Source organism: Megalopta genalis, chromosome 2 (assembly GCF_051020955.1).
Source record: "Megalopta genalis isolate 19385.01 chromosome 2, iyMegGena1_principal, whole genome shotgun sequence".
NCBI lineage: Eukaryota > Metazoa > Arthropoda > Insecta > Hymenoptera > Halictidae > Megalopta > Megalopta genalis.
This window is the reverse complement of record NC_135014.1, coordinates 29295811-29307830: the sequence shown is the minus strand read 5'-3', so window position 1 is coordinate 29307830 and position 12020 is coordinate 29295811. Positions and strand designations below refer to the sequence as shown.

Here is a 12020-nt window from a genome sequence, read left to right as displayed (position 1 = left end):
GTAAATCATCGCGCGGAGCGATCGCTCTAATGGCCGATAATGCTCGAAAGATGATTTATGGGGATACGATTTGTACGTGCCAGCATTCAATTGCAACGGCAATTAAACGGTCTTAGCTATCCCGCGGTTATTAAAGCGATAAGAAGAGAAGCGGCACACGCTCGGATCGGAGAGCTCCGCGCTGGAAACTCTACGCTCGAATTTGTTTATCGCGCTGACAGAAGCGCCGTCGCATCGACGATCCGCAGACGCCAGGCGCTGATCTCGCGAGGAAAAGGGAAGTCTCGCGAGGAAAAGAAGAGCCTCGCGAGGAAAATAGAAGCCTTGCGAGGAGAAGAGAAGTCTCGCGAGGAAAAGAGAAGCTTCGCGAGGAAAATAGAAGCCTTGCGAGGAGAAGAGAAGTCTCGCGAGGAAAAGAGAAGCCTCGAAAGAAAAAGAGAAGCCTCGCGAGGAAAATAGAAGCCTCGCGAGGAAAACAGAATCCTCGCGAAGAAAAGAGAAGCTTTGCGAGGAAAAGAGAAGCTTCGCGAGGAAAACAGAATCCTCGCGAGGAAAATAGAAGTCTCGCGAGGAAAAGAGAAGCTTCGCGAGGAAAACAGAATCCTCGCGAAGAAAAGAGAAGCTTTGCGAGGAAAAGAGAAGCTTCGCAAGGAAAAGAGAAGTCTCGCGAAGAAAAGAGAAGCCTCGCGAGGAAAATAGAAGCCTCGCGAGGAAAAGAGAAGCTTCGCGAGGAAAATAGAACCCTCGCGAGGAAAATAGAAGCCTCGCGAGGAAAAGAGAAGCTTCGCGAGGAAAATAGAAGCCTTGCGAGGAGAAGAGAAGTCTCGCGAGGAAAAGAGAAGCCTCGAAAGAAAAAGAGAAGCCTCGCGAGGAAAATAGAAGCCTCGCGAGGAAAACAGAATCCTCGCGAAGAAAAGAGAAGCTTTGCGAGGAAAAGAGAAGCTTCGCGAGGAAAACAGAATCCTCGCGAGGAAAATAGAAGTCTCGCGAGGAAAAGAGAAGCTTCGCGAGGAAAACAGAATCCTCGCGAAGAAAAGAGAAGCTTTGCGAGGAAAAGAGAAGCTTCGCAAGGAAAAGAGAAGTCTCGCGAAGAAAAGAGAAGCCTCGCGAGGAAAATAGAAGCCTCGCGAGGAAAAGAGAAGCTTCGCGAGGAAAATAGAACCCTCGCGAGGAAAATAGAAGCCTCGCGAGGAAAAGAGAAGCTTCGCGAGGAAAATAGAAGCCTTGCGAGGAGAAGAGAAGTCTCGCGAGGAAAAGAGAAGCCTCGAAAGAAAAAGAGAAGCCTCGCGAGGAAAATAGAAGCCTCGCGAGGAAAACAGAATCCTCGCGAAGAAAAGAGAAGCTTTGCGAGGAAAAGAGAAGCTTCGCGAGGAAAACAGAATCCTCGCGAGGAAAATAGAAGTCTCGCGAGGAAAAGAGAAGCTTCGCGAGGAAAACAGAATCCTCGCGAAGAAAAGAGAAGCTTTGCGAGGAAAAGAGAAGCTTCGCAAGGAAAAGAGAAGTCTCGCGAAGAAAAGAGAAGCCTCGCGAGGAAAATAGAAGCCTCGCGAGGAAAAGAGAAGCTTCGCGAGGAAAATAGAACCCTCGCGAGGAAAATAGAAGCCTCGCGAGGAAAAGAGAAGCTTCGCGAGGAAAACAGAATTCTCGCGAGGAAAAGAGAAGCTTCGCGAGGAGAAGAGAAGTCTCGCGAGGAAAAGAGAACCCTCGCGAAAAAAAGAGAATCCCCGCGAGGAAAACAGAATCCTCGCGAGGAAAATCGAACCCTCGCGAGGAAAACGGAATCCTCGCGAGGAAATAAGAAAGCAAATAAGAAAGCAGCCATAGTTGCAAACGGGCGTCGAGATCACCGGCCGGCCGCCATTTTGCCGCTGCCCGAACCTTGACAAATCATTATACAGAATGGCGTCAGCTTACCCGAAGCCTCGAATTCCTCGAGCTTCTCGCGGATCAGTTGCTTGTCCTCGTCGCAGATATCCTCCCAGCCGCCGATGTCCTCCTCCGGGTCGTCTATCCGCTTCGTGGTAGCCCTCTGCTTCGCGAAAACCTCGAACAGACACGCGACGTGGTGCCAGGCCTTCATCTTGCCGTCCCCGAATGGGTTCGACATCAGTTTCGCGATCCTGATCGCGTCCTTCTCGATCGGGCACTTGCACTTCTTGCACTTCGCGCGGCCGCTTTTCGCCCGCTCCACCGCGAACGGCTTCTCATCCTCCTCCTTCTCCTCGTCGGACATCCCTCGGCGAGGCCTGCAACCCTTTCGAATCGTTCGCAATTTAACTCTTGCTGGATGCCGGATATATTTTTCGTAAATTGTTATCCCATAGATTCACGCTAGGATTGTACACGATAGAGGACAATTTGGGACGATTGTTATTGATAATTGTTAATGATTATAAGAACGAGATGCAAGAACATCGTTTGAATCTTTACGATTAGTATACATTTGCGCATTTTTATGCAATCGGTTTATTGGGATCGAAGTTGATCTTTTTGTGTTTAATGAATTTTATGTTTATTTATATTTACTACTAATATATTGTAATATACTATTATATATATACTACTATAATATATTAATAAATTAATATATTATAATATATATTTGCTATTATTATATTATATTTACTTATGTAATGTTAATATATGTGTTAATATATTATAATATAATATATTATATATGTTATATATAATATAATATAATTAATTATTATATATATTATTATTATTATATATATAATATAATACATATTTACTTATATCTACTATTATTATGTTATATCTTCTTATATTTACTCAATATTAATTAAAAACAATTGCCGCAAAATTGGGACTCAGATGAGACCAAAGGGTTAAAATTGCTCCGCAAATATCAAATCTGAACGCGCCATAGAACGCGCGCGGCTTCCGTTCCGCAGCGACGGAACACGTTCATCGCGGCTCATAATCTTCCGCGCGCCTTGCTCGAACGTCCAAACAGATCCTGAATAATTTCTATCGACCGGCCGCCGCTCGGCGGAGGGTGCAGGTGTCGCACCCCGGTGTCGCGGAAAAAGCGCAGGCGAGACACCCGAGGCGGAAAGAAGTCCTCCGGCGTGGTTAATCCGCTCGAAATGAAAAACAAACTGCGTCTCGCAGCTACTTCTGCTAATCCTTTCTGAAAGGGACTGAAGAGAGAGAGAGGGGGAGGGAGAGAGAGAGAGAGAGAGAGAGAGAGGTGGGTCGTCGAGCTGCCGGCTTAATTCTTAGAGACTGTAATTCGAATCCTCTCGGAGCAGGTCCGAGAGCGCGACGGATATTTTTCACAGCCGATTTTTCGCGCGATTTCTCGCGAAATAATAAGCGCGCGGAAAATAACCGTATCGAGAGTCCTGACGGCGTTGCAACCGATCGACTCGAAAACGTTCTCGAAAACAGTGAATCGCGACTTTGGAAAAAATTGTGGCTCGAGAAAAATTTCCGAAAAAAAAAGGAGATTTCGCGCGGACACGCGAAATATCGCGCGGCTCGCCATTTTGCCGGGCGTGCGATCCGCCGCGCGGAGAACGCGAACAAGAGAATCGCGACGGCGATAAGAGGAAGCCGTTAATTGAGCGGCGGCCGCGATAAGAGGCGAGGGGCTGTTATTGTCAATTAACGCGGCGATTGGTCGGGATCCGACGTCGTCGCGCGTCGCAACGCTGCCCGAACAATGGCAGAAGCACCGTTGCGTGGCACAGCGAGCGCGATGCGATCGAATTTCAACGATCCGTCCGGATCTAGGATCGATCGCGGATCTATCGGATCTAGAGCGCCTTCGGTTTCCGTGCGATCGGCGACTTTTTCTTTAGCGACATATCCGACACGTGCGCGACTATTTCGCTCGTCCGACCGTCGCCGGACCTGTACTACTCGCGCGGATTTATTCGAGGACGACGCAGCGCGTTCGATTCGCTTTTGAGAGCTTTTCTTTCTTCGATAGTCGTCGAAACGACGTCGATGATGCGCCGTCGAAGCGATCGATGGACGTCTCTCGCAATGTTCGCCGAAAATGAATGCCGAATTCCGATTATAAAGAATATAAAAATGTAATGATAAAATGGGGAAATATTGTAATAAGATGCAAAGATATGATAATAAAGTGTAAAAATATAATAATGAAATATAAGAATGTAATAGTAAAATATAAGAATATAATATTAAGAATATTATAATATATAATATTATATATATATAATAATATATATATTAATATATAGATATATATATAATATAATAATATATATATTAATATATAGATATATATTAATATAACAATATAATAATAATATAATATTAAGAATATTATATTAGAAATATAATAGTAAAATATAAAAGTGTAGTAATAAAATATAAGAATATAATAACAAAATATAAGAATATAAGGAATATAATAGTAAAATACAAAAATATAGCAATAAAATATAAGAAATGTTAAAAAAGCAAACAAAATAACCTTGACAAAACGCGTGCTAGACGATCAACGAGGCGCGACGGATTTGCCGGTGCAGGAAAATGAAAATTCGGAAGAGAAACGAGCGAAGGAGAAATTAGAACGGAGATCGAGGACTGGTCAGGCATTGTTCGCGAACGATAGGAATCGGTAATCGTGAATAAATCAAGGGACGCGCGACATTTCCATCTCGTTTCGAGCTAACGAACCGTGCCTCCTCATCGATTCGTTTCAATCGGCCTCCGAATTCCGCCTCCTCGTCAAGGTTAGACAGATTTCCGGTACCGCTTTCGATTCTACGAATTAAAATTTACGCCACTTACGTAGCGAAGAAAATACTTTTCGAAAGCACGACGCGCGAATTCAAGAATGTAACAGGCTTGTCTGAAAATAAGCTGAAGGAAAATTAGGGAGAATTACCCTTCCGCGTCACAAATACGTTATACATTCTCCTTTAACCCTTTGCACTCGAAGCCATTTTAACTGGAAATCTAAATTAATTTTTCCGACTTATGGTATTTCCATTTTGTATGACAAAGTGCATTTTATGCGTATGAAATTTAATCTTGTGACTTTATACAACAATTAGACTTTTAACAAGTTTTTACGTCTAGACTTTTGTAATATAAGAATTATCTTGAAACGTGGTGTTACAATTTTAATGGTGTCTCGGAGTCACCACTCGAGTGCAAAGGGTTAACTATTAACACTGATTTTACCACCGCCGGTGAAATGATGCCAGTTTCACATTTTTTATCACATAATCATCGAAGATCGTGAGGAAGCTGCTTCTGTTAAAAATTGTCCACTGTTAAAAACTAATCACTGATCACTAATCATCCACTTTCGTGCGCAATCCGACCGCTAATTAGGTGAAAAATTGTTACACCGTCGACGAACAGCAGCTGCGATCGCGTCGCCATTTCCCCGACGCGTTTAAAAATATAAAAATATAATAGCAAAATATAAGAATATAATAATAAAATATAATAATAAAATGTAAATAATTTCATAATTTTTAGGAGAATTACTCTTTCGCAAATACGTTATACATTCTCCTTTAACTATTAACACTGATTTTACCACCGCCGATCAAATGATGCCAGTTTCACATTTTTTATCACATAACCATCGAAGATCGTGAGAAGCTGCTTCTGTTAAAAATTGTCCACTAATCGTCCACTTTTGTGCGCAGTCCGACCGCTAAGTAGATGAAAAATGCAGCACCACCGACAAACAATAGCTGCGATCGCGTCGCCATCCCCCCAACGCGTTTAAAAAAGCGTCGCGCGCCTTTTCCGGTTCTCCGGAGCAAATTTCTGGAAATCGAGGCGATCCAAAACCGAGGCGAACATCGCGACCGTTTTGAATCGTGCGTAATCCGACCGCAAATTAGGGAGAAGCAAATCAAAACCTCCGAAAAACAGCACCCGCGATCGCGTCGCCATTCCTCCGTCGCGTTTAAAAAAGCGTCGCGCGCCTTTTTTGGTTCTCCGGAACAAAATTCTGGAAATCGAGGCAATCCGAACATCGCAACCGTTTTGAATCGTGCGCAATCCGACCACAAATTAGGGAGAAGCAAATCAAAACCTCCGAAAAACAGCACCCGCGATCGCGTCGCAATTCCTCCGTCGCGTTTAAAAAAGCGTCGCGCGCCTTTTTCGGTTCTCCGGAGCAAATTTCTGGAAATCGAGGCAGTCTATAACCGAGGCGAACATCGCGACCGTTTTGAATCGTGCGTAATCCGACCGCAAATTAGGGAGAAGCAAATCAAAACCTCCGAAAAACAGCACCCGCGATCGCGTCGCCATTCCTCCGTCGCGTTTAAAAAAGCGTCGCGCGCCTTTTTTGGTTCTCCGGAACAAAATTCTGGAAATCGAGGCAATCCGAACATCGCAACCGTTTTGAATCGTGCGCAATCCGACCACAAATTAGGGAGAAGCAAATCAAAACCTCCGAAAAACAGCACCCGCGATCGCGTCGCAATTCCTCCGTCGCGTTTAAAAAAGCGTCGCGCGCCTTTTTCGGTTCTCCGGAGCAAATTTCTGGAAATCGAGGCAGTCTATAACCGAGGCGAACATCGCGACCGTTTTGAATCGTGCGCAATCCGACCGCAAATTAGGGAGAAGCAACTCAAAACCTCCGGAAAACAGCACCCGCGATCGCGTCGCAATTCCTCCGTCGCGTTTAAAAAAGCGTCGCGCGCCTTTTTCGGTTCTCCGGAGCAAATTTCTGGAAATCGAGACAATCTGTAACCGAGAGGAACATCGCGACCGTTTTGAATCGTGCGCAATCCGACCGCAAATTAGGGAGAAGCAAATCAAAACCTCCGAAAAACAGCACCCGCGATCGCGTCGCCATTCCTCCGTCGCGTTTAAAAAAGCGTCGCGTGCCTTTTTTGGTTCTCTGGAGCAAATTTCTGGAAATCGAGGCAATCTATAACCGAGGCGAACATCGCGACCGTTTTGAATCGTACGTAATCCGACCGCAAATTAGGGAGAAGCAAATTAAAACCTCCGAAAAACAGCACCCGCGATCGCGTCGCCATTCCTCCTTCGCGTTTAAAAAAGCGTCGCGTGCCTTTTTTGGTTCTCTGGAGCAAATTTCTGGAAATCGAGACAATCTGTAACCGAGAGGAACATCGCGACCGTTTTGAATCGTGCGCAATCCGACCACAAATTAGGGAGAAGCAAATTAATACCTCCGAAAAACAGCACCCGCGATCGCGTCGCCATCCCCCGATCGCGTTTTAAAAAAGCGTCGCGCGCCTTTTTCGGTTCTCCGGAGCAAATTTCTGGAAATCGAGATAATCTGTAACCGATGCGAACATCGCGACCGTTTTCAACCCCCGCAGGCACGCGGCGCGAACCGTCGGAACAATGCCGGTCTTTCCGCGAAGGAAAAAGGAAGAAGAAGAAACGATGAACGGCCCGTTGTAAAACGCGCGCGGCTCGAGAAGAATAAAAGCGCGTAGGAATCGGGGAATTTCGGCCGGTATATTTAGCGTTCGCCGAATCTATCTATGCTAATTCGCGCGGACTATGGCCGTGCTTCCGGCAGGCTGCACACGTGCGCACGTAGCCGAGAAACCGACGCGGTGAAGAAAGCGATCCGGGCCGATGTCGGACAAAGGAGGAGAGACCGACTTGCGGCACGCGCGTGGGTGTACATCCTCGTGCCGGGTCTCTTCCACAGGTGGTAGGAGGCGCGGATGGGCGACGGGGGCGGCGGAGGACCCCGGCCGGGGGTATAATAGAGGGTGCAACAGCCCTCTCCAGCTCATTCTTGCACGCACGGTCCCGCCAAAAAGTTGACGCCGCGCGTAACGCGAGAGAGCACACGCACACACCGTAAGCACGTCATAAAAGCTTATCTATCTATACATATATATACATATTTATCTCTGCTCGATCTCCTCGATCGGCGATTGTTACAAGTGATCCCCTAAGGAGGACCGTCTCGAGACACTGCAAGGTAGGAGACCAAGGAAATGCCTCGAATTTCGTTCGATCGTTTCGCAAGTCCCGTTCGTCGATCCAGCGAGAACCGATTTCTCCGCGAGAATGTCGTCGTTGCGACGGGTTCGTCGATTCTCGCGAGAACGCGACGTCGTACTTTGTCAAGTATTTGGTGGACGTTCGAAGGTCTCGAAGGTTTTTGACAGGGAATTCGCGTGCAACGTCGGCGAATCGCGCGGTCGAAAGACGGAGAAATTAAGACGAGATCGAAGCTCGGTACGGAGAAATTGCTACCAAAATCGTTGGGATTTCGAGTTGCCTGGAGATGCGAGTGTTTCTTGAAATTTCGTTGTTAGTCGCGTAAAAATGGCGCCTCTTTCTCGCTCGCGGACAGTGAGTTACTTCGAAGCCTTGCGACCGGACGGACGTCTTTCCGCGTCGCGTGCCAGCGGGTTGTTCACTAGTATAACGAATAAATAAATTAGTAATGTTGATGTGAATTAAACGAGTCAGTAAGTGTCGATAGTTAAGTATCGATTCGAAGTCGAGCGTGGAAAAGATAGCAGCATCGAATCGCCGCGGTTAGAATTGTGACGCTTTTCGCGTATCGTTACGCTGCTCGCGTTAGTATCACTGCAGAGCGATTAGGTCATGTTCAGTATGAAAAGTCCGATTTTCAGACTGAAAGTTTGCTTTATTGTATCTCGAGCCTTGCTCTCGGGTCGCCCGCGTGCTTCATTTTGGATATCGAAGCCGCCAGATCGGAATTTTTCGAACCGTCGACGTACTGTTCAGTTCATTGGTCAGATCCTTGCCGAGGATATTAACCCTTTGCACTCGAAGCTATTTTAAGTCTAAATCCGAAATTGTTTTCCTGGCTATATATTATATTATATATAATATTATTATAATAATGTTATAATATATAATATCTAATTTATATTTATTTTTTTATATATTTAATTATAACATTATTACAATAATTTATTGCCATTTATGCGCATGAAATTTAGCCTACTGGCAAGTACAATGCACTTTTAACCATTTTCTTTTCTCTTATAATGATTTTTGTCTCTTATATTATATTATATTATATATAATATTAAATTTATATTTACTTTTTCATATATTTATTTAATTACAATATTATAATAATATTATATATAACATAATATAATATAAGAGACAAAAATCATTATAAAAGAAAAAAAAAATGATTAAAAGTGCATTGTACTTGCCAGTAGGCTAAATTTCGCCTAAACGGCAATAAATTATATAAAATAGAAATACAGTAGATCAGAAACCATATTTTGGCTATCGAATTCAAAATAGCTTCGACTGCAAAGGGTTGAAAACAGCAGCGTTCGTCTGAATGCCAGATGTCGTATCCCTTCTCGCTGCAAAAAATAGAAAAAAAACAAAGAACGGTCGGAGTGAAATATCGAAGCCATCGGATATCAAACTCGGCAATTTTTTAGGCAATTTTCTGTCATACTTGACGACCTAATAGCAGCATCGTATCGCCGCGGTTAGAATCGCGACGCTGCTCGGCCTTATTATCGCTGCAGAATCATGCTATATCACTGCAGAATCATGCTATATCGCTGCAGAATCATGCTATATCGCTGCAGAATCATGCTATATCGCTGCAGAATCATGCTATATCGCTCGAGCAGAGTGCGCACGGAGCTTCGATGGGGTCCCGGTAAACTTCCCTTCGGGATCTCGGCCGGCTTTCAGGGAAAGTTTCGCGTTTCCCCGGTGTCTCCCTGCAGACTCGCATTATTCGCTTATGTATCCCGCTCCGGTCTTTTATGCATTCCGCAGTCCGATTCGCCGGCGTTCGCCTTCACTTCGCTTCCCAGCTCGTTTCTCCTTTTTCTGCACCGCCTGCTCCCGCCGGGGCCGCCGTTGATCCCCGTTCCGGGACCCCATAAATCTCATTGAAACGCTTCGTATCTCGTTCTCGGGCTTCTCGCGCTCCTTTCGAAGATCGTTCCGCGCCGCTTGCGTTCTTCGCGATCCCGCGCCGCGCGTTCTCTGGTTTTATTTGATTTTATTTTATCGTCCGATCATCTTCGGACGAACGATCCTCGGCTCGGCGATTCGCGCCAGATTCACGGAGCACGAAAAAACAGCTGTTTTATACATATTAGTTTGTAATCTCTCGATTAGATGTTAAGATGGAAAGGCGACTCGTCTTTTTTTACTCGTTTTGCATGTTCTTTAGTTATTCGGTCGTACGAGTGTGTATGTTACAGTGAAACACCGAAATCTGGAGAATGTCGACTTTCACCGGTGAATGTTGACATTCACCATGCACTAATGGTGAATGTTGAACATGTTGGAGATTCATATTTTCTTCTCCGTAATTCAGTCGCTATAAAACGCCGCAAGGGTGACGTAACTTTTTCGCCTCTCCTTCTGAAAGGAATGACCAAGAATTTAAAATACACGGTACACTCTACACGAGAAAAGAAAATAATAGTAATAAAAACATTACTTACTTATGTGATTCAAATCTTATTCATTGCAACAACTGAAACTATTATGACACTTTGAATTGCACAAGAGAGTCCCTTGCTTTTACGACTGCATTTATTTGTGGAACACTTCCTTTTGCAATGACAGGTTTCGGACCTCCACCAGAGCATATCTGTGATTGTCGACGCACACCGGAGAGGGTCCGAATGTACAACAATGTAACGAAATATTCGATCTTTCACCGACGTATTTGGTATCTGTTGACATTCACCGGTGAAAGTCGACATTCTCCAATTTCGGTCATTCACGGTAACAATTACACAAAATATCGCCCGCTCTAGGACGAAAAACGAGGCGGGGCGGTCGCCGCGTTACCTAGCATACTTTCGTCAAGATCCCCCGCCTTTAACCCTAGAAAGATAACCATATGACAACGTACGTAAAAGATAAGCATACGCTTCAGAGGCGCATGCTTTTCTAAGGCGTCAATTTTATACTAACAATGGATATTTATTTAAGTTAATCTAGTCATTTTAAAGGTTTGGCATTATTGTCAAAATAAAATGCATTTATATTATATTTTTTTATATTTTAAGTAATTTTAAACTTAAATCACTAGACCTCTATGAACAATTAACAAAAATCAACAGTCTTCGCAGGCGCCTCTGCGACGTAGGTTATCTTTCTCGGGTTAATGTGTTAATAATAAGACGTTTGTTCCGATTGAAGAAAGTGTTCTGTTCTCGAAGAAAATAACAAACCGATTATAAAATCGATCAAACGAAATTCGAGTACGCTCTGTAAAAGTACGCTTTGTCAGCCACCGCGGACTGACGTCGTCGCAGTCGGCCTGTTAATCGTTTTGTTTACCGCCATCGCGAGCCGTTTCGTCGCTCGAATAATAAAACCTTGAACCCGGATCCGCGAGAAACCGTCGCGGAATCGCCGCGTGTGCGCGAGCCTAAGTGGAGGAAACGTAGAAAACGGAGCCTCGGGATCGAACGAACCCGCGCACGCTCGATCGGATCTGAAACGCCGCCGAGCGGCCGTCTATAAAACGCCGGTTGATCGCGCATCGGCCAGCCGTTCTTCTTGCTAATCCACCGAACGGAAAACCGGTCCATTGTTCCACCGGAAAACGGCGAACAATCCTTAGAACAATCGCGCGTCTCCATCGAGAACGTGAAAAACGGAAGAAACTTTCGTCGCGTTCGTTCGTCCTTCTCGAATTCGGCAAGGCTTTTTCTAACAAACGCCCTCGAATCCCGATGGTTCCAGCGAACAGAGACGAAAATAACTGATTAAAAAAATAGCTTGAAGCTCGAAAAGCGGAAAAGATGCTCCGCAAACACGGTAAACCCGTTTGCGGGAACGCGTTTCGTTCATTCGAAGCGCGAAACGCGCATGGAAAAACCTGTTAGAACGATTCTCTCGTCCCTCTTGATATCCAACCGTCGGGCTGTTCTTTTCTTCTCTCTTTTCACCAGCGATCTCGTTGCGCGGGAGCGACGGGGGTGCCCGAGTTTTCCCGGGGTAATTAGAATTTCCGTGGCGTCGGCGGCGGCCGGCGATAAAAAGAAGGGCGACGAAAGCCTCTCGTCGGCCGGGAG

General features: G+C 45.1%; 2 protein-coding genes across 4 annotated transcripts in view; one reads left to right on the top strand and one right to left on the bottom strand.

Annotated features, from left to right (window-relative positions):
- The window catches only part of DNAlig3 (DNA ligase 3), a 55879-nt gene that overhangs the window by 30661 nt on the left and 13198 nt on the right, over positions 1–12020 (bottom strand). The window contains exon 2 of one of the 2 annotated variants that reach the window (XM_033486923.2): positions 1915–2254. In XM_033486923.2, the coding sequence (XP_033342814.2) occupies positions 1915–2233 (319 nt within the window). In that variant the 5' untranslated portion in view covers positions 2234–2254. The remainder of the gene's footprint in view (positions 1–1914; positions 2255–12020) is intronic. The other variant, XM_033486925.2, reaches the window with a different exon arrangement.
- Positions 1–12020, top strand: part of LOC117229959 (uncharacterized) — a 35366-nt gene that overhangs the window by 10827 nt on the left and 12519 nt on the right. Inside the window, exon 1 of one of the 2 annotated variants that reach the window (XM_033486928.2) lies at positions 7862–7942. The exons of the other annotated variant lie outside the window; for it this stretch is intronic. The gene's annotated coding sequence lies outside the window, so the exon portion shown is untranslated. Of the gene's footprint in view, positions 1–7861; positions 7943–12020 lie in introns of those variants that run through there. 2 annotated transcript variants of the gene reach the window in all.